Genomic DNA, 23,387 nt, shown 5'->3' with positions numbered 1-23,387 from the left:
CTTGTGTTGTCCCTCTTTCTTTCTTTCTTGTGTGTTCCCCAATAAAATGTCAGTGTAAGCTAATTAGGCGAATGATGGTTATTGTGAGGTGGTTGAGCAGGATCTAATCATGTTGTAGATACAGCACACACAGTGGCTGGGAAGTGGCTGCAAGTTAAGTTTCTCCTTCCTGTAGTTCACCTGTGTTTCTTCTCTGTCTCTATATACACCCATTGTACCGGTGTTGACATCCTGTCACAGTCTTGCAGTGAATGGCCTCAGTTGTTGTGCTCGCCAGCATTCTTTGCTTAGCATAATTAGTCACATATTTAGAGAAAGAATATACCACAGCACAGCAAACGTCTGGTTATTTTCACATTTTATTCCGCTATTTTGACCCCCTCCCTCTTGTTTTCCATATCTTTTTGTTTAAGGCTACTATCATCTAATTATGAAGGTTTATGAGTTTTCCATTTACGCAATAGCATTAATTCAGAGTTCTTGAGCTGTTTGCAAATATCTGAGATTTGAAGTTTTCGTTTCCAAGTTTTGATGTTTTCCAGCATTACTGCACAAAGAATGCACTGAAGCCCTTGCGCAGGGTTCGTATGGGTGCTGGAAATCCTTGAAAAGGCTTGAATTTGAATGTGGTGTTTTCAAGGTTTGAAAAAAAATGCTTGGATTTTTCACTGGTGCAAGTTGCAGTTATTTCACTGTGTAGGCATGCTCTGCAGAAATGCAAATTAGGGCTGCAACTAACAAATATAATTAAATATTTAGTGTCATCATTACGTGTGAAAATGTCCCCTACAGTTTTCCAGATTCTAAGGTGATATCTTCAAATGACTAGTTATGTTTGCCCATGAGTCTGAAACCCAAATATATTCAGTTTAAAATGGTATACAACACTGTAATCAGAGAATTGTTGACATTTCTGCTTAAGAAATTACTTAGATGCTGATCAGTTATCAAAATAGTTGATAATTATCTGTTCTATATAAGAGCCACATCTATTCAAAGTTTTTACAATACATCTAATGACTTCTTGTCTACAAAAAGTCAGCCAGGTGACTTGTGGAGGCAGAATGCATTTTTCTGAAAAGCCCAAGTGCAACCGAGGTGACTTTTGTGTGCTTTTTAAAGACTCCCAATTGGCTCGATGACTATTTTGTTCTCCTGAAGGTGAAGAACCCTTGATTTTGGGATGGTGACTTCCTCCACTTAAGGAGGACCGCTCAATCAGTGAGTTAAACCTTTTACCCCAGCAAGCAGCCACGGGCCTGGTGAGGATGGACGGGCAGGTTGATTGACGGCAACAATAACCTTTGTGACAGGGGCTGAGGAGCAGGGACAATAGCTCCTCCAGTTTGCCGTCCTCGTTAACTGCTGAATAGGAACTGGCCCCCTTTTGTGGTGGGGGCAGGCTGGCGAAGGTAGCTTCAAATAGGCCTAGAAGCCAGAGAAGAGGAAATGGTCCTCTGTCTATCCATGGGTGGTCTGTGTGTGTGTGTGTGTGTGTGTGTGTGTGTGTGTGTGTGTGTGTGTGTGTGTGTGTGTGTGTGTGTGTGTGTGTGTGTGTCACAACTATGTCAGCAGTCGTGGGGACAGCATTGCTATGCTGGACACAAATAGACCCAGACCCTCATTTATACAGAGGAACTGATAGAAATCAAACAACTGAGAAATAAAATGGTGCATTTTATGGCAAACCGTTCCGGTTTTACACCTATAGTTTGTTTGTTCTGCTCAGAATCAGTTGATGAGTTTGTAAACTTTGTCCCCTTGGTTCAGTTTCTTTTCACACACAGAAATAAGAATGTTCACTCCATCATATTTCATTTAAATAATTTCCCAGAAAAAATAATTTTCGTTCTTACCCTCACCTATGGTCATGAAGGCTGGGTCATGACCGAAAGAACGAGATCCAGGGTACAAGCTGCCGAAATGGGTTTCCTCAGGGGGGTGGCTGGCGTCTCCCTTAGAGATTATCAGTCATCCGTGAGGAGCTCGGAGTAGAGCCGCTGCTCCTTTGCATCAAAAGGAGCCAGTTGAGGTGGTTCGGGCATCTGGTAAGGATGCCCCCTGGGCGCCTCCCTAGGGAGGTGTTCCAGGCACGTCCAGCTGGGAGGAGGTCTCAGGGAAGACCAAGGACTAGGTGGAGGGATTATATCTCCAACCTGGCCTGGGAACGCCTCGGGATCCCCCAGTCGGAGCTGGTTAATGTGGCTCGGGAAAGGGAAGTTTGGGGTCCCCTGCTGGAGCTGCTCCCCCCGACACCGGATAAGCGGACGAAGATGGATGGATGGATGGAATTTCCCAGACATTGTTTTGGGAGTGACATTACTACGTCTGCTCTGCCTTGCGGTGGCTGGTTTGACCATGGAGATGTGAGTGACGGCAAGCTGCTGCCGTTTGCTTTAGTTAGTTTTGCTCAAACTTGCGAAGTGCACCTGGTATTTGGGTTGGATCACGTTCTCACCACAAACACACCGTAATGAAGCGTACCAGAGTTGTCTGTAACTTGGTTTTGGTGGATTTAGTCCGCACCCGCGTGCTATTGCTGTGTTCACACCTGCCCAAAAAAACACGCACAAAGCAGGTAAATGCTCCAGGGTTCGATTTAACCCATAGACTGTAAAAAATTATTATTATTACGGAAGTGCCTTAAACCAGCATTCTATCTAATTTCCAGCAGGGGGAGACTCCACTGATTGCAAAAAGTCCGATTGAGAAGTAATTTTCTCATAGACTTCTATACAGTTTTACAGGCGTTTACCCGCCAGTAAAACGCTGGATGACTTGCTTCAGCAGGTTTGAAAATCGGCAACTTTTCCTCTTAAGCATTTAGCTTAGCTCGGCGCCATTGCAACCGTAGACGACACTTTCTTGGGCGCGTCATTCTCCCTAGCTCTACCCTCTTGTCCAAAAATCTGTCAGATTAAAAAAAACAAACACAAAAAAAAAAAAAAAATAAAAACAAGATGGCGATGGCCAAATTGCCAAACTCTAAGCTTCAAAATGGTAGTCCACAGACCAATGGGTGACGCCACTGCTGTGGGGCTAGAGGGACTGCTGTCAGATATGATGCTGTGAGCAAATACCAGTTTACTCAGAACAACTTGAGGTCTGTTTGATGTTTGCTGGAAGATCTTGTAATGGGAACGGATTGTAGAATTACACTTATTCTAGTATGGTGAGCAAACATTACTGTCAAAGTCCTCAGAAAAGAAGTAGGACACAGACCTAAAGCATTTACAAGACATTGCTATCAAGTTACAGATGTGGTCTATTGCCGGATGGTGAATCTGAATCTGTGCAGACATTATTCGTGCAAGCCAGTGTTCTATGTTTCCTATTTGGACTGAGTGACATGCATGCCATTATCCTGTCTAATCCACATCTCTGTTGCATTAGAGCGAGAAAAAGAGAGGAAATGTACAATGCGGTGGGTCAAATGCTGACCATGTGACCCGTGTTTTTGATTGTGCTTAATCTTGGTGATGTGACTAAATGTCAATATTCTCATCCACATATTTGGAAATAAGGACAATAATATATAGTTCTCTCACAGGAATCAATTATATAATTTAGACATACAGTACAGTATGATTTTAGGGTGCAGCAAATGCCCTATATTCTAATTCAAGGGTCTTGCATACTATTTTTTTGCTATGCATTATTGTGCCTGCTTTGTCAAACCGACCTAGTGTCTAGTTCAAACGGTATTTAAATTCTTTCAAAGAAACCTTTCAGAGATCAACTGCCATAGCTTCACAAAAACTCTTTGAAATGACAGCATTCCTCTGCATAGCAAAACATGATTTGTTGCCTCAGAAATACAGTGTTCGGCTCCACGCGTACCAATTATGGCACCAAACGGAGCCCTGAGTGCAAGGCTTTGTGTCTGTGAATCGCCCTAAATGTGCTCTCCCTCTGGGTCTCACTCTAGGGGTTAAACAGATCGACAGAGCATAATCAAACACTGGACTGCCTCTGTGTTGGTGTGGTCATCCCCTTCAGAAGCTGTAAGGGTGACACCTGCTCGTCGGTTTTCAGTTTCTCGGCACGAGTCGCTGACCCCTGCTCTTTCTGTCTCTTCTTTTTGTGGGAGCTGCTAATCCTCTCAGAGAAGGTGTCTTTGTAATAGAGTGGACGCATGAGAGTGAGGTTTATGCCACGCTGCATGCCACATTAAGAAATTATTTCAGGGAAGATTAAGCAGCGTAAGGAGCTCAGGATGGGGGCGGCCTGAAAATGCCCTGGTTAGCTGCCAACAATCCTGTATGTCTCACATCTCAGAAGGGGGAATGTACATTCCCCTTGTTGTCGCTTAGCCAAGCTACCCTGAAGTGACCTTTTGCTTTGTTGCTGGTAATTAAGTTCATTTAAAGCTTTTTACCACAATTTAGAAATGTCTCATTAATTTGATCTCTCACAGCTGGTGGTAATGTAATTGTCGAATTGATGAATTTGGATCTTTTTGCAATTAAACCTGACCACTGAGTAATGCTTTTTTTCTGCTCGTCTGTCATTTGTAGCTGTCCCCACACCAAAATTCCCTCACATTGGATAATCACACAAGTGGGGATAGTTATGTAGCTGTATGTTGAACTACTGCAGTGTATTATAGCTTCTGTAGCCACAGGAACTGGAAGTCATCATGGGCAGATAAGCAATGGTGAGATGGTCTTCCTGTTGGAGTAAGATTTCAGCAGTTTCACAAATAGGGCAATATTTTGGTCTAATAGGTATTGGGCCCAAGGACATGGATGTATTTGACAATATGCATCAGTTTAGTGAATCTTTTATGTTTTCTGAGGTGTTTTTTAGAAAGAGAGATAGTCTTGGTGTGTGTGTGTGTGTGTGTGTGTGTGTGTGTGTGTGTGTGTGTGTGTGTGTGTGTGTGTGTGTGTGTGTGTGTGTGTGTGTGTGTGTGTGTGTGTGTGTGTGTGTGTGTGTGTGTGTGTGTGTGTGTGTGTGTGTGAGATTTATTGTATACTCCCTGGATGGTCCAACTGTTGAGCAGGTGTCTGAGGATGGAGCCAGATGACAGGCGGATGTTTAGACTGAGCGCTGATCTCAAAGGAGCCCTGTGAATTTACTGGATGAAATTACTCCGTCTGATCTGTGATTATTAGAGATCGCTTATTCATGTCCTTCTTTTTTTGTCCGAAAATATGTTATTCACCACTGCTGACATGATATGGTTGAAGCCAGACTGTAGATATACTTTTGTCAGCTCATATTTTTTACAGAAAGCATCCTTTCGTTTCCTCAGCCGATCAGTTGTACCTTTAGTTGTACCTCTGTTTAAAGTATCAGTAGTGGATATTTGTATATAATTAGGGTTGCAACTAATGCTTTTCTATCTAGTCAATAAAATGTCTGACATTACTGAAAAATATCTGTCACAATCAAGATGTCTTCAATTAGATGTTTTTGTCTGACCAACGAGAACGGCAGCCAATCTTAACATATAAGAAGCTACAACCAGCAAATGTTTTTACCCTATTTGTTGACTTAATGTTTTGTTGATTGAATGATTAATCAACTAAATGGTTCAGTAAATGTACAGCTGTTCAGTTCAGACCTGAATTTTCCTAAAAGATGAATCTCTTTTTGCAGCAAGGCAGCATAAAAACATAAATACAGAAAACAAACGCAATACAACAACAACAGAAAACATTAAAGGTGCTGCTACTATTACTACAATTTCGGAATTTCGTCAGAACTGCCAGTGCCTGGTGGGATGATTGGTCATGCTGCCTCTGGTTGGATAGATGGGCAGAAAAATGCATATCTGGCAGAAGGTGCACAGTTAAACTGGCATTCAGAGGGTTTTCTTCACAGTCATCGGAGGGAACGATTGGCATTTAATTTTCTCTTGTGATTAGCTAGACTGTATTTTTTCACTCTGTGTCCACATGTTGCCAGTCGGGAAAAGCTATGATAGACATCAATCCTCTGGATCTGTCATCACTAAGCACTGTACTCTGTTCAGGATAGTGCAAACAACAGGCCAACAGCTGTGTCTTACTTACACAGCGTTATTAGCCTCGACGAACATCAGATAAGCATATACAGGCAGGGAGACATCATGTACTGTACTGTATTGTACACATTTTTAGGTGAAGGACGGTCATGATGAATGTTAGTGTAGAGAATGCGATGGTACACTTTTGAGGTGGATTCACATCTTCAGAGCTAGTTTATATACGTCCTGGATTCTTTGAATTTCCCGTCTTAACGACTGTGAGCAGTTTGACTTACATGGATTTATGGACACAGGGCCGCTGGCTCCAAGAGATAGATGAGCCACACTCACCCTGTAGCTTTCTGATTTTATCCCATGACTCACCCATGCACATCTGTATGATCATTGTTTGTTCAGTTCAGTTAATCAGTGTCATTCTCAGGTAGCATTCTCAAACCGTGCGGGGAACAAGACCACTTTCCCTTTAAAAGTCATACAAGCTGTTGCCGCCACTCATGTTAAACACTCTGATTCTGTGGAAATTGAGTTTAGAAATGTCTTTTACTTGGCCAAAAGCCTGGCCCTCTGCTCAAAGAGAGCCAAGTGGTGGATTCCTCTTACATTGGTTAGTGTGAATGGAGGAGAATCAAGGTTCCTCTTTAGTGAGTAATGAGTGAGTAATAAGTGATAAGTCTTTGATAGAAAGAGGTCAGCGTTTGAAACTGAAGATGTTGACATCTCATGACAACAGCCAGGTGTCTCTGCTTCACTTACTATTTTTTTCTGTCATTCTCTTTTTCTACGAACCTGTCTGTCCACATCCACACGTGCAGCAATGTGTAGCTACGGTGTGTGCTTCAATGGGGGCCAGTGTCGGGAGGGATCCACCCAGCTTTGTAACTGTCCTGCAGGGTTCAACGGACCCAGCTGCCAGTATGGTGAGTAGAAACATATTGACTGTTTTTCATTGTCAGAATCTCTTTTCTTCTCTTCTTTTTTGTTTTTTTTGTGCTCCATTCATTGTTTTTCCCTTTCTTTGTCCTTTGTTTGTTTTAATCTTTCACTCTCAACACACAATTTGTAGAAATTGTCACACTGCAGTTATATGGATGTATTCCCAGCATTTATCTACAGTATGTCCATTTTCCATCACTGTCAGTGGACGCAGTATGTAGTTACAGTAAAATTAGGAATCATAAAAACTCTTTACAGACGGATTGAAACTGACAGCTTACCAATTGATTAAAAACAACTATTTGGCTTCTCGTTGGAGTCGGATTCTGATCCATTTCAGTCAGCTCCCCAAGCCTCCCCACTGAACTCTGTGATCAGAGTTTTGCCTTTCTCTAAGTGAATGAGAATCTCCTCACATCAGCAGTTGGCTTCTTTACCAGCAGCCCAACTATGTTATCAGCAACTCCATTGTTGAATTTGAGCTGTTGAAGTAAAACAGTGGAGGATTCAGTTGTTTTTCTGATAACACCACACGGCAGGAAATTCCTTTTAGTATGAACTTTTTTTTTTTTTTTTTTTTTTTTTTTTTACCAGAATCATCCATCTCTCCCTCAAATTAGGACCGATGATTTGTCCTGACTTTACGCTCTCTGGCCAGCAGCCAGGAGATCCAAGTTCATCTCTAACTTACCAAACTTTTTCATTCACACAGGATTTTCTCAGAATGAGTTCCTTAGTGCAACATATTTTGCCATACCTTCACCTCCTTGTTGGCTATTATAGGACTTATAATCAAGCCTTGGGAATGACAGACCCTGACAGACCGTATATATGATCAGAGTTCTTTGTGGTAGCTAAGCTGACCTGGCTTACTTCTGATTACTTCATGCTGTAATAAAAGGACAGTGGATCCATGAACACTCATGCCCATTAAGGTGCTGCTTAAGACCATTGGTTGCCTTTTTCAAGCTGATCCTGATGGGCCAAGTGGAGGTCTTTGAGAGGATTGAAGCCATCTGCTGAATCTGATGATTGCTGATCCACGTTCATGCAAAATTTACATTATAGATTTACAGGAAATTGAAAATATGAACACATTTACGCACAGAGACTCTGTACATTACATACATACATACATACATTCAGACGCATAAGGATGTATCATGGTATAGAGTGGTGAGGCGAGGGCCAGTGCACACAGTGGGGTACAATGGCCCTTATTCTTCACCCCTCACCGTGAAAACCAATGAGAAGAAGTAATAAAGGTTCTGATAAACTCTTAAACCTTGGTCATGAAAAAAAAGACTGAGGTTCAACCCTAAATTCCTGACATATTCAGTAAACCTTAACTTATTTGTGGAAAAATAATTTTGTAACATCGTTCTGAGGTCTCTTGACTAGAATAAATACTCTTATTGCAATTGGTGCAATAGATTTTTCTATTGTAAAATTGTATTGTATTATAGTGAAAATGAGTCTTTCAAACTCCCCCGACCATCCATAGTCCATGAAAGATATATTTTTGAAATAGACTTACGTGTGTGATGATGTATCTGTTAAGTGACACAAGACAGACACAAGCAAATGTAAAAGCTGTTGTTATGGATGCTCGGTTTATCAGGAAACTGTCAAAATATTGTCTCACTGTATGGGACAAAGAAATTCATTGGTGTAGTTTCTGTGTTCCTATGTGATGAGATATGAAAGGTGAGTTCCTGTTTCTGACTTCAAAACCATTACTAAGATACCATAACATTTACACGTCAAAAACATTTATTGGAGAAACAAAATTCAATTCCAAAATAGATAGATAAATAAATCTAATTAAAAGAAAACTCCTCTCTCCTCTGCACTTTTGGCTTTACAAAATAAGCAGCACTGTCAACAAAAACATTCATGCTCATCCTGTTGCCACATTTCAATGCCTTTTATTTATGTTCTTATTTTAGAATATCAAATAAAACATAAATACTCGGTGATCAAATCTTTGACACTTAAGTATATTCTGTTGAGCTTCCAGCACCAGAAGCACCGTAGGGGTTCTGGCACAAGGTGCATGAAGAAAAACAGTCTTGAAGGATCAAAACTCTAGCACCACTTGTAGTATTGAGAGCAAATGTATTAAGAGACACACACTGTGCTCCTCCTTGTCTATATTCCCCCACTTCCTGTTGTGGGTATGTGTCTGAAGAAGTCAACATTTTGGTGAAAACCTTGCTTGTAAAGCCAATTTAAACAAGGGAGCTTGAAATCTAGTTAGCAGATATTTTTCATCTATTAATTCATTGTCTTCATTCAGTTCTTGGCTTACTAACATTTTATTTTTGACAAACAACTATCTTTGTATCCCATCACTATATAGTTTGCCAACCCTTTCAGTTTCTCTTCCAGGCGACCCCTGAGCTACACTGTTTAATATCAGCGCAGACATCAACTGCCCCCCTTCCCTTTCCGCACATTGAGGTCCGCCAGCATTTTCCTGCATTGTGTGAATGATAGCTGTCATCAATGGGCACCTAGGGGCCCTTGCTGGTGGAGAGCTATGCAGCAGGCCCCCACGCCCTGATCCTCCCTCTATTGGAGGCTATCAGTCCGTAAAATCTGGCAGTTATATTGCCCTGTGATTGGCATAGAATGGGCTGCTGGATGAAGGGTGTGGGGCTGTCAGTGACTCTGCCTGACCGGGGGCAACATTTGGGATTATGGGAGTCGGGACACAGGCGGGAATACACTCGCAGCTGTCTCTTTTTTGAGATCTTGCATGTGCCAAATAAAGGTCACTTCAGTGTCAAGAGTCCTGAAGGCAAAGGGACTAAGCTGCAGACTGAGTACAAAGTGATTGGAGAAAGAGCAATATCATCACTTCTAATGAATGACTCTGTCACAGAGTGATGGCTCTGCTATATAGCCCTAGTTCAGCCTAAGGCTGCACAATTAATCGCAATTTTATCGAAATCACAATATTAACTACTGCAATATCCAAATCGCAGGGGGTTGCGCAATATTTGTTAAAGGCAAAATATGTGTCAAACCATTCTTAATTAAGTATTGTGGTGCTGTAGACCTGTCCCAGCATATACATTGTATCCTACAGACTAAAATCACCCTATAATCATTTTAGTTTTTAATTGTAATATTTTTCAATGAAAATTAAAAAATTATCATTCCCTCCAATATCGTGAATCATATCGCAATGGCAATATCGGTCAAAATAATCTTAATTAGATATTTTCCTCATATTGTGCAGCCCTAGTTCAGTCATTACGAAGAACAATCTGTGGTGGTCAGGGCAAATACCAGTTTGTTGTAACAACCTTGTTAGACGAGAGCACGCTGCTAATATAAGCTGCTGTTATAAATCAGTTACTGCTGTGGTCCACATGCTGCACACAGCTGTCAATCACTGCTAGTTCTCTCGTTATGTTTACATTAAAGCTGAAGCCACAGTGGAGGATGTGGCTGAGGACGAATGCGTGGAGCCGCAAATAATAACTCATCACTTAATCACTTTAGATGGCAATGTAAGCATTCCTCTGCAGTCGCATGTGGTGATATCCCCTTGAGGCGCTTTTGATGTGGTTCATCCGTATTTGTGTACAGCAAATGTCGTTCCAGATGGGCCAATTAGCACCCTGCTTTGAATAGTTGTCTGAAGCTGTCATTTGTTTTGCTTTTTAGTGGCATTTTGTCTCAGTGATGTGTAAGACAATAATTACTGTTTTTTTGGGGGGGGGGGGGGATTTGTGCCTTTACTCAGTGATAAAGTGAGGGCCGGTGCCTTGAGGCTCTTCTAGTCTTTAAATGCAATAAATCCCATTTATTGGAATGGGTCACCTGCCTCAGCTTCATACTTTCCAAACCATGGTATTATCATACAGTAGGATAGACCATTTCAAGGTTATATAATTTGACCTAAGGGATGGCGACTTCTGAAGAAAAGTCATTGTACTGTAAGATAAGACAGAACTTTATTTATCCCGAAGGAAATTGTTGTGCAGCAGTTGCAGAACAAAATAGGAAAGATTGCAAGTATATAGAGTGAAAATAAAAACAAAAAAATATTAACAATAAAAATTAAAAACCAAAATTATTCAACATTAAGTATGAGGCTTTGTCTCCGTTTTTGCTGTGAAGTAAAACGGTCTTGTCTATATCCAGTGGGATTTCGTCACTTGGTGCCTGATTTACTCAGTATTCAGCCTGTCGTCAGTAGACAAGTGGTATCCTCTGGGATCAAGAGCTTCCAAGGCTTTTAGACCTCTGGCAGGGCAGATGTCTTCATACCAGCTGACATCTGGGCTCAGCCACAGACAAACATACAGACAAACAGAAAAGCAGGCAGACACATTTTGTAACATGAAACTTTACTGTCTTAGTTCAAGAATCTTGAAATATCTTTTAAAGCTACCTCTTGTGTTCTGTCCTGAGGTGAAAGGTAAAATGAAAGTAATCTCAAATACATAAAACTGATGGATTGTGTAATGACTTTTTTAAGAGTTATTTGAAACAAACATAAGGAGGAATAAGGAGTCCGTGATATCAAAGTAAAATCCGTGATAGCAGAGAGAAACATTTTTCCAAATACAAGTAACCCGATATGAGAAAATACAGTACGTGTTCCTTTCCCACAGGTTTAACATGTGTTTCTTAGGCTTTTCTTTGTTGATCCCAAACTGAATTTTTTACTGAAAAAGCTCTTTATCTGTTACAGTAATTGCATCTAATTTTATTTGCAAATGATTTCTGAACCATAAGCTCATATCTTGGCTGGGTCTGGGGTCATTGCAATGCCAGGAGGACCAGCTTGTTCTAGACATCACTCAAGACAGCTCATGGCTATCATCATCATTATCATCATTTTCTTTATTATGTATGCAGTTTGCTTCAAAGCAGGCACCCAGGCTCAGCCACAGCCATGTTGACTTTGACTCTTTTTAGTCAGTCCAAATGTTAGTACAGTAAATCAATCATACGTTCTGCAAAGTTACTTGCATTTATCCACCAGGAATATGGTTGAGTCAAATGAAGCTTGTTAGTCTGATTTATGCTACCATCCTCTAGCATATCTAGCAAAATAAGTGCTACTGATATTTGATTGGAAATTGGATATTTAATTGGAACTTTTCTAATGTATATCTTTTCTTTTTTCCTTTTAAAAACAACAAATTAAAGTAGATGAATAAATAAGACAAAGCAGATCCTATTTTACTGTTATATGTGGCATCAATGACACAAACGTATGATATAGGCCCGAGCCTACCATAGGTAAAGGCAGAGGTGGAAGTTGGTCCTTGTTTCTTACCAGTAGCAGAGTCTCTCCTGTAATCCAGAAAGATTAACACCCAAGTAGTTCATTTGATGTCTTCAGAGTTTTTTAGTTAGGCTTATAGACAGTCCACTGAAGCTCGAAATAATGAGTTCCGTTATTTCTATGGAGCCTGTCTGTGCATGATGCGAGTCCTCCACAGTCAGGTGGCTGAGGTGCTGAGAAATGGCACAGGGGATCTGCCTCTGAACAAACACCTTGTGAAAGATACAGAGAGATGATAACATGTCTGAGGGTATTTCTCATAGTTTTTCTTAACCTTTAATAACAGTGGTGGAAAGTAACTTAGTAAATTTACTCAACTACTGTACTTCTGATAAGTACAATTTTGAGGTGCTTCTTCTTTTAGCATTACCAGTTCATGCTACTTAACTTCTACCCTATTTAATTTCAGAGCATAATATGGTCCTTTTTACTACCTTAATTGGATATTTTTCAGATAAAGATTTAAAGCTCATTAAATATAAAGCATTGTTAAATATTAAGTATCCAACAGTAGTGAAAGTAATCTCCACTTTGGTGAACTACCACATTAAAATGCTGCTTATAATAGCTAAAATTCTATCATAATGTCTAAGGGGCTGTTTTGCATACTATGTACTTTTGATCATTTAGGTACACTTTGCTGATAATACTTAATTTAAATGCAATACTTGTCACTTGTCAATATAGTATTTTTACAATGTGGTATTTCTACAGTTCTATGAACTAGAATTGAGTGCCCTGTGGGTGTCGTTTTTTCCCTGAACAGCCTTCTCCATTACTCTCATCCCCAACCTCTCCTGATTCCCCTTGACCCTCTGGCCCCATCCCTTAAATTATCCGTGCAAAGGACATAACGCCAAGCAGTATTCAAATCAAAAGAAATATGACACAATGGTGAGTTCGGAAAGGATGTGACATTACAGTGCAGTTACAATAGAATACCTTTATTGTCAATGCACATTTTACAACTATATTTGCTGTGCATCTCCTGAGAAGGTTACATGACCATTCCACACATGCTTGCATGCTTACGCACCATATACAAACATACTTGCACGTGTCATGCAGCGAAACTATTAATAGTAAAGAAAATATAAAAAATAAGTTATTAAAAGTAGTGGCATTTTTAAACATTGTGCCAAATGCTATTCCCAACTTATAAATATATTATTGCACGCTATGTAGAGTTATTGCACATAACGCCATTCACAGTATAGAAATTATTAATCAAGATTTAATCAAGTTGTGGTAATGTTGAGGGGGGTGGTGATGTGGGCACATTGTTTTGTGGCGTTCACTTCAGTGATTGCTCTGGTGTAGAAGCTTTAATAATATGGTATGTTTGTATATTAAGCTCATAGTAATTGTCACATAAAGGTTTTACATTTTGTACATAATAGAGATGTAAGGTTTACTAGAAAAGCATGAGTAATTACCTAGAACCTTAGGTGGCTCCAGCGACCACATACCGTGTCATTCATTGCCAACTAACCTCATAGCGTTCAGCTGAAAAAGAGGGTGAATCACCAATATGTTAATGTTTATTTGTACATTTTAAAAGAAAGGTCAACCAGAGGAAAATAAACTGTAACAAAATACATGTGCAGGTGGAAAAAAGGAAAGCATTAGTATTTACCTGTAGCCTCAGGCAGCTCCAGTGATCTGGTCAGCCTTCCTTTCCTGTTGACAAATTTTATAAAAAGTAAAACTGACAAGTATTGCGGTAGATCACATGAACGGTTCTCAAGATGTGCAAATAAACACAAACCTACAAACCGCTCTCCAATTATAGTAGTAGTGGGATTACAATTTGAAAGTATGAGACCAACCTAAAATGTGGTCCTAGTGTAGATGTTTTTTTTCAGTATTATGGTTATTCTGGGTCTACCTTGGAGCTGCATTGTAAAGGTGCAGGCTTGTTAGCGTGGTTGCAAGGTCAGGTCAGCAACCCTGGAGATACTGTGGGAATTCATTGTCTTATTAAAGGACACTTGTTGAGTTGCCCAGAACCTTTGAAGTGCTCAGACTTGAACCAGGGTCGTCTGGTCAAGAACTTAGTAAAAGAGAAAAAAAAAAAAATGAACTAGGTATTAATTAGGTAATCTGGTCATCACATCTGACTTTCCATCTTCTTTCTTGCTACTTCTGTCCATCTCACATTGTCTTTTTTTGTTGATTTGAACAGCTTTCCAGAAAGTTTTTTTTTTTGTCTGGAAAGTATGTGCTTCAGTTTTTCTTAAGATTGGGATGAGTTTGCGTGTATAGCTGCAGTCAGCGAGGGTTATCTTAGATGTTGCTCTTTGCAGTTCCTCGTCCAAAAGCTGTCCTACTCTGCAATTACTAAAAGTTCAATAGTGGACTAACAGTCCACTGGCCTGTTGTAACCTGCCTTTTGTCACCCCTCCTCTCATTTAACACACACATAAAGACATGGTAAATGCCTTTAAAGTAGGCCATGGGGGTCCATGTTTTTTCAATCTTGATAAATGTGCATATTTTACCTGCTCAAAACATGTTTTTTTCTTTTTACATGTCTGTCATGCATGCAAGGTTTATTCCTTCTTAGTCATAGTAACCACTAAAGCACATTAAAGCCAAATGTGACCAAATATGTGGGTGGTTCATGCCTCCCAGATGCCAAATCCCAGTTAACACATTAGTGGCATGTTGGTCAGAAGTATTGCTGAATTTGCTGTCACTCACAGTGGTTTTATATTTGAATTGTAACATGCAATGATAAAGTGTCCACTCATCTTTTTCAGTCTAGCAAAGTGGAAGATCACCAGTGATTATAGTATTATTAGTTTAACTGTGTGCATAGTTAAACTGATTTACGTGACTGTGGTGACTTTTGCTGTCTCCCCCTGCGCTGAAGATTGCAGGGGAGCAGAGAGGTCAAAGGTCAAGCCAGCATGTGGACCAAGTCTGTGCCACTTTAGAGCAGCTTCAAACGCCCATGGATGCACTCACTCATAATGAACAGCAGGAAGCCTACGCAAAATCGAACCCTATCTGAAAATGTGGGGTAACTGCTATCATCACTGCTGCTCGTCAAGCCATTTAGAGACTGACAGTGACAGGAGGGAGCAGCAGTGACACAGATGGTATCTGTCATGTTTAAAGGATGCAGTTCTGCATGGGGCCATGTTGTAAAAGAGAACATCCCTTTACCGTATGGTTAAACCATTTCACACATGCTGTTCACTCTAGCAAATGTACAAGTTTGACTGTCAGTTGATGAGCGAGGAAACACTCTTTGATTTTTCTTTGGCTAAATAGTGTATAGTGTATCTGCTCCCTTCATGTTTGGGACGGAATGTGATGTGATGAGAGAGGTGCTTTTAGTATGTCGGCCTTGTGACGTTCCCCATTGTAAAAATAAATCCCTGAATCCCCTTGAATGGTTTTTACTTGGGATCAAGAAAAACATTCGAGAAACCTCCAAGCTGAACCAGCTGAGCACTTTAGTGAGTAAGTGCCCCAAAATGAAAGACATATGCAATTCCTGGTCCTGACGGCTGGAGACAGGACAGATTCCCTGCCTCAGCATTGAATTAGTCCGCGACACCATTGTGATGATTAGCCACCAGTGTTGCTGATAATTTTATCAGGCCTTCTTAAAATGTAAGTTTCTATAGTTGTTGGTTTTTTGGAAACCAGTAAGTGGTCCATGAAGAAGAGGAGGTGGAAAATATCCAAACAAGAATATGTTCATGTAATGTGAAATTGGTGTTTAGCCCTTTTCCATTGCAGGAATCGAACAACCTATAATCTGAGGCTTCACTTAATGTAAACTTTTAGGTACCTTTGTGAGGCTTGAGAACTAGCTTCTCTTTACATTTCCACTGTAATTTACAAACTGACATTTTGGGTATATGCCATTAAAAAGGCAAAAGCTGGACAGACTATATTTTAATGTGCTGGTTTTTAGGCGAGTGAAGAAAGCGGTGGTTTGACAACAACCTATCGTGTTTAATAATAAGCTGTATGCCTCACTGTGTGGAAGTGACGGGGATCATTCTTTTATATGTAAGGCAACACCAGGCTTGCCTTAAACATTGCTTTCCTAATAAACAAAATGTAACAAATAAATACATAGATATACATTTACTAGATTGTTGTTTTTTGTTAAAATAATAAAAATAAAGAATCGGCCCCATTGTCACAGGTACCCAATTCAGCAATTTGAGTCAGTATCGGACATCCGATATCAGTAGGCTATTGGTATCGATGCATCGCTAGTTGAAAGACACTCACCCATAAGTCACATGATTATCTGTTATTGTGGTCAGCTACCAGACCTAAATATGAGCATGGAAGACTGTAAAGCAATGAGATTGCAAAGCTGTGAGATGGCCAGCTACAGCCGTTTGTCACTCATGATTAGGGTTGGGTACCGAAACTCTGTGCCAATAGGGAACCGGTGCCGACGTAAACGGTAGTAACGAGACCGAATAAGAACGAAAGTTTCGGTGCCTCATTTCGGTGCTTGACTTTACACTACACCTGACAGCATGTAACGTTAGCCTACCTTTAGCTAGCAGCTGGATTAAACACCGGTAAAATGCTGACAGCTAACGTTAAACAGTGTAAAGTGTGACTGTATTTCACTGTGGAGGACTTCAACAGCGGGATGTAACAGTCTGCAATGCAGCGCAGCAGCAGCTGCCGTTGTCGGAATTCATAGATATACAGTATGTTTATATGGTCGGAATTAAACAACACAGACGGTGTGTTCACTTGCAGCTGCCGTCGTCGGAATGAAACAACACAGACGGTGCGTTTACTTGCAGCTGCCATTGTTGGAATTAAACAACACAGACGGTGCATTCACTTAAAACGGGTAGCCTTGGGCTGCATTCACAGTAATTGTAAAATACCCTTTTCCCATCTGGGGTTCAACAACAATATACTGGTGAAATAAGTTATTGTTATAGTTATTACATTATTATTAAATCTTTAATTTTGACCATGGCCTTAGCAATAAACAAGTCACTGACTGTTGTTTACTACCCTTATTTTTTTTCTTCTTCTTTTTTTTTTTACTTTATTGAAAAGTACCGGTTCAGGCACCGTTTAGGCACCGGCACCGTTTTAAAAGTATCGATTTAGCACCGGAATCGAAAAAAAAACCAAACGATACCCAACCCTACTCATGATTAATGTGTCCATCATCCACTGAGAGGTCAAAGGGTGTTGGCCATCAGAACATTAGGTCATATAATTGTTGTATAACGATAAACACGTTTGTTTTATCTGCTCAAAATCTGGCTGTTACGCTTTTAGTGCATTTTTTAACTGAGAGAAAAAGTTGTAAAAGTCAAATGGCTGATAATGGGATCACAAAGCAGTCTAAATCATTCTCAGGGTTTCCCTTTTCCTCTCTGATGGGTTTAACAGGCTACAGCTGAAATGGCTCTGAACAGGTTGAAGTCTGCTTTTTTACTTTACTTGGAAAGAATTACGACGTCCAGGTTCTAACCTTAAAAACACAGAATGTGAAAAATGTTGTAATGAGAGCAGTTTTAGGAGCACTGAACAAGGTCGGGGGGGACATCATCGTTTCATAACTTTTCTTTGGATTCTGTTTAGACTCCCATCAGCCATAAATTGGACTTTCAATGGATCATTCAGAGTCGCTGACATGTTTTCTGTTTTTTTAATTTTTTATATATATTTTTTTTGGTATTTGAAGGTTTAATCCTGTTCTTTGGGTATTGTTAGCAGTCAGCATAGCGTGACTTCCAGAGCAGCTGAAATGAAGGAGGCCATGGAGATGTAGGCACTGCTGGAAGAACAAGAAGCTCCCAGCAGCTGTTTTCTTACACATTCTCCACATTTTTGTCTTGAACTTCTCGGATTCTTTTTCTATTACCTCTAAAGTGAGAGACAGTGAAGCGAGAACAGGGAAGTGAGAGGGCTGCACAGAAATAAAGTAGAGATCTATGATATTATAAAAAATCATATCTAGGGCCACAACTAATTATTATTTTCAGTATTGATTAATTTGTCAATGATTTTATCGATCATGATAAAAAATACTTTGCTCTATAAAATGTATAATGTTTTTTTCTGTCTTGCCAACAGTCCCAAGCGCAAATCATTTTTTTTCCCACAATATCATATAATAGAGAAAAATAAATACTTGGCATTTTTGCTTAAAAAAGGATTCCAGTAAAATATGATTAAGTTAACCTATATAGTTTTTAACCACAAGTAGCGCTATGGAGGATTTCTTGTACGAATGGGTCCACGTTTTGTTTCGTTCATTTTCATTCTTGCGATACACAGTCCCACCCCCGGTTTCACACCATTCCACTGACTGACAGTTTGCAACGGTAACAGATAAAGAAACTTAGTAATGCAGCAGTAAAGGCAGGGAAGAATACTCCAACGTATGTTATATTATTCAAAAGATGGCTTTGCAAAACACGTTATGAGGACGGAAATGCATTCAACACGTTTGTCAGGCCTCATGGAGACACACAATGCATTTTGGTCATTAACACTGAATGTAAACATAACTTTGTTTACACAAAAACCCCACCCCTAAATGCTCATCAAATACTACTATCAGGAAGTGATGTAATCTCCTGTAGACAAGCATGGGTCCTTACACTCAGTCTTTTATTTTCCTGATTCCTGAGAAATTAGGAAAGGCACCTCTAATGAGAGGGAGTGCTTTGCAGTCCAAGGGTGGGGTACATCCTTGCCCACCTACCTGCCATTGCATCCTGCACCCTAATTACCCATAATTGTGCTGTGTCTGGGCTCCCACCCAGTCTCATTAGGCTCTTTATGGCATTCCTGATGAAAGGTCGCCCTGGTCACGCCGGGGGCGAGGGCATCAAGTTTGTGTAAATTGGCAGTGACAAGAGTTTGCAAAATACAATTAGAGGAATAATCAGCATGGATTGATCCATGCAACTGCCAGTGGTGCCATGATTCTCCCTCATCTTCCTTACCTTTTTGATCCACTGGAACTTCCATATCTTTTAGTAAATCTGCTTCTGCTGCCTGTGTTCCTCCTTATCAGCTCCTTTTGTATTCCACTGAGCTAAAGACTTCACTTCTAATCTCTGTTTTCCCTCCACCTACAACATTATCTCTTCTGTTGTGTATTATCTCCATATGGAAGCCGCTTGGCCCCGGGGAACGTTCACTCAAGAGTGCGCTCTCTTGCAATGCATGGCCAGCGTCCCACTGATATTTCGTGAAGTGTAAAAAGCAAATGATAATCTGAAAGAAATGTAATGAGACAGGGTCAGCTGCCTTTCACATGTCAAGGCTGTTTAAAAAATAAAAATGTGTCTCTGTTTCATCCTACAGTATATTATCTCAGTTGAGACTGTTTTACTGGCATTCTTGCTATAGTCAAATTACTTTAAACTTGTGGAAAACTAACCCTTACCCTTAATAAGCACAAACTTTAACATCTTAGTTAAAACCACAATTTCACTTATTTAGTAGAAGGTTGGGGTGGTGGAGAGAGCTGCTGTAGCAAACCGCATTGGCATGAGAGTAGCAGCAGAGGTAGTCTATATCCACAACGTTCCATTTCCGGGATTGCTCTCTGATTTCACTCTTTTTGGCCAGATGTCCGTTACTTTTACGGGCATACATATTGCCAAAAATTCTTGCTGTGTCTTGGACAGAAGAGTGGCAACACTACAAGTATGACACCGACCAGCCCCCAGATCGATTATCGCGTGCTGTTGTGAAGATCACGCACAAGTTCATAGGTCGATGCTTTGGAGGAGCAGCAGCCTCTCAAAAACTCACAAAAATCTTTTAAACTGACCGTTGTCTGAAATAAATACAGATTAAGCAACTGCATAGCTTATTTCTTGCTTAAAATGTTTTCAGAAACACGTTTCGGTGAACTGTTTTCATAAAATGCGAGATTGTTTTCCAAACAAGCCGCCATTATGGTCAGTTTTGAAAATCCAGGAGCCCCACTGGTAGTGTTCGTCCAATCAGGTGCAGCCATCACAGAGGATATAGCCTGTTTTCTTTGCTTGTCAGTAGTCAAAGTGAAGAGAAACAGATAACTGCTAGTAGTTAGCCCACTAGTGTGCAATGCTGGGAAGCGGGGTGAATTCCTGCCGTGAAAAAAAGCTTATAACAGCACTGTGTGTATCTTTCCTCCACCAGACAGCAGCAGTAATGTCTCTCCTTCTTTTCGCCATGTTAACATATGTGCGCCAGAGAGGCAGAGAGCGCTCTCTCTTCCTGTTGGTCAATGTCAAGGAACATGCATAGAACATGTCACACTAGGCGGAAAAAGACAAAAAATTCTGACATGCTAGACTTTCTGCATTGTGGTTGTGAAGCGTCCCAGACATTAGATCGCTGATTTTTGATTATGTCACACTACAAGAGGTAAAGACACACATTTGTCAGTCCCAACCCTCATTATAGGGCATGACTTTGAATGTTTGTCTGCGACGTGTCTGTCAGGTCAAAATTGGGCTGAATTAGTGTAGTCTGATCCCGGCATTACGCTTTCTTTGTGTTGGAATTTTAAACTCTGATCGATGTATGATGACTATGGTTAACTGCTCCTTAGATCTCTGTAGGGTAAATCCAGACAGCTAGCTAGACTATCTGTCCAATCTGAGTGTTCTGTTGCATGACTAAAACAACTTTTGAACGTACACGTTTCACCAAAACAAGTTCCTTCCCGAGGCTATTTTGCAGTGGCACCGTGGCTCTGCCCGGTGCTTAGCACCGCCCATGATAATTGTGATTGGTTTAAAGAAATGCCAATAAACCAGAGGATATTTTTCTCCGCTGTGTGGACTAGCCAGACCCTCCTACGTAGCACTGTGGAGGAAGGTCTGGCAAAGCGAGACTACAGAGTTTGAAGTATTAGTTTATAAAGGTGGCTGCGTACACATTTATGAATATTAGTGATGTTCCAATCAACCTTTTTTTGGCCATGATCCAAGTCCTTAACCATTGAGTATATGCCAATACAGAGTATTACATAGCAGCAGAAGATATGCATCATTGGTTAAATATTTAAACCAAATACCAGAGGTTCAAAACTCTAAATTGATCAACATAAATTATTGATATGATGTAATTGAAAGTTTAAAGCTTTAGTGCTTAAATTTTTTATATTAATGAACGTCCGTGACATTCAAGCCATTGCCAAATGAGTTGATACAAAGCTAATTAAGACTATCAGCTCCACAAAACTCTGTTTCTCAGTATGCCTATGTTTACAAAATGGTCCAGCAACTATCGCGCACAGAAGCTGGAGTGAAGATAATTACCTCTTCTAAAGTGTCCATCATGTTTTTTTTAATCCTCCTTGTCCTCCTTGGCTACAAGCAACTGTGTGGAGGACGGGTGGGAGTGGTGCATGATCACTGAAGGCTTCCTGTGTTTGTAGAGTGCTCTCTGGTCAAATCACTTAATTATCAACTGACAGACACTGCACTGAAAACAGACTTATTCTTTGGATATCTGGCTGTATTCTGCCTCATCTATGTGAGGTCCTCTTACCTTTGTGCCACGCTGGGTATGAAAACACCAAAGACATGGACAAACTTATTTTAAGGTCAGGAAAATACCACCACGTAATAGTGCTGCTTGAGCAGCTTTGTGCGCTGCCATGAAAACAGAGCCCATCACCTCTGAATTAGATGTAGCCAGGGGGTAGTACGTTTGACTGCTGTTCCTTTCAAATTTGAACAACTGTGAAACCATATAGTGTCGCACTTGAACACATGAAGTAATGTTTAGGGCCTCAAAGTTTATTTCCCCGTACATCTTGAGCATGACAGTCTGTCATGTATCTGCCTCCCTTTCCCCCGCAGGTTAAAGGCTCTGAGCCACTTTCCATGCACTAAGGCCCTGCACATACCACAGCAGCATATCTAACACATGTGACCAGGAGGGAGACAGGCTAGAAATCACAGGTCCTAACAGGTGGAGAACAGAGAGCACACGCAAAGGGTCAGAGGGCAATTCCCTGAGGTCCAGAGGTATTTTTTCCTCCTGTTCGTCTGTGTGCAGATCACAAAGGGTTATTCTGAAGATATGCATGGTTCATGCAGCCGGCCTACTTTTTTTCTGTGTTGCAGTCTGTAACTTTTACTGACAGTAAAAATGAGTCAAAAACCTTTGGCTATCTGCATGTTTTTGAAGGGACACATCTCTCCCAAGATATATTGCTCTGTCAGGCTCCTTCTATCAAATGATTACAGTCAAAACAGTCATGTGAGGCACCTAGTTAGCTCATCTGGTAGAGCAGGCACCCATATATAGAGGATTACTCCTCGATGCAGCGGCCGTGGGTTTGACTCCGACCTGCGGCCCTTTACTGCATGTCTTTCCCCCTCTCTCTCCCCTTTCAAGTCTAAGCTGTCATATCCAAATAAAGGCCCAAAGTGCCCCAAAAAAAATCTTTGAAAAAAATAAAATAAACTGTCATGTAAAAGATCTTAGTACCAGTATATAACACTAAGATTTCCAGTTTGAGCACCAGGCTTAGCCCCCAGGGTATTTGTAACTTGCGTTTGCAAACTCACATCTTTTGTTACTGTATTAGAGCTACACTTATGTCAACAACCAGTCATGAAACCAAGATGTTAATTAACAACTAAAAAGTGGCAGACATATCCTCTTCTTCCATTTCTACTCTGTTCCTTCTGTCTTATCCTTTAAGATAAAAAAAAGGATACAATCAAATTGTTATTGTTGTTCTTATTAATATTTAGGGGGGCTTAGGAACATTTTGGGGTAGCTTGAGCCCCCCTAAAATAGGTCTAACGACATCCCTGTTGAGCACTATGACTGCTGGGGACACGCAGAGTCTTACTGGGGGGATTTGAGCTGCCTATGTCTGTGAATAAAGGAGTAGCTGTAGTCTCAGTCAGCTAAAGATAAGATGAGGGAAGAAAATGAAAGCTTACAGGAGTGAGAAGCAGCTGGCTCTTAAAGATGGGGTATCCCATAACACATAAACACACCTATGCTCAGATATGTGCACATGAAACACACACACACACACACACTTGCACACTTACCTTGTGATGCAGTGAATTGGATCACCAAAACAGGGATTAGAGGAGTTTAGGACTCAGTGGAGCAGAATGTTCACTAAACAAATTCAAATGTTAGTGTCTTTGATGTCACACACAAATCTCTTGTGGTCAA

The 23,387-nt window shown here is 40.6% G+C and overlaps 1 protein-coding gene across 4 annotated transcripts in view; it reads left to right on the top strand.

Moving 5' to 3' along the window:
* Positions 1 to 23,387, top strand: part of megf6b (multiple EGF-like-domains 6b) — a 69,392-nt gene that overhangs the window by 5,586 nt on the left and 40,419 nt on the right. For all 4 annotated transcript variants that reach the window (XM_039799148.1, XM_039799147.1, XM_039799146.1 and 1 more), the window contains one exon: positions 6,787 to 6,891. In XM_039799148.1, coding sequence (XP_039655082.1) covers positions 6,787 to 6,891 — 105 coding nt within the window. The remainder of the gene's footprint in view (positions 1 to 6,786; positions 6,892 to 23,387) is intronic.

Source organism: Perca fluviatilis, chromosome 4 (assembly GCF_010015445.1).
Source record: "Perca fluviatilis chromosome 4, GENO_Pfluv_1.0, whole genome shotgun sequence".
In the NCBI taxonomy this organism is placed as follows: Eukaryota; Metazoa; Chordata; class Actinopteri; order Perciformes; family Percidae; genus Perca; species Perca fluviatilis.
The sequence above is the reverse complement of the archived record's forward strand: the minus strand, read 5'-3'. Positions and strand labels throughout refer to the sequence as shown.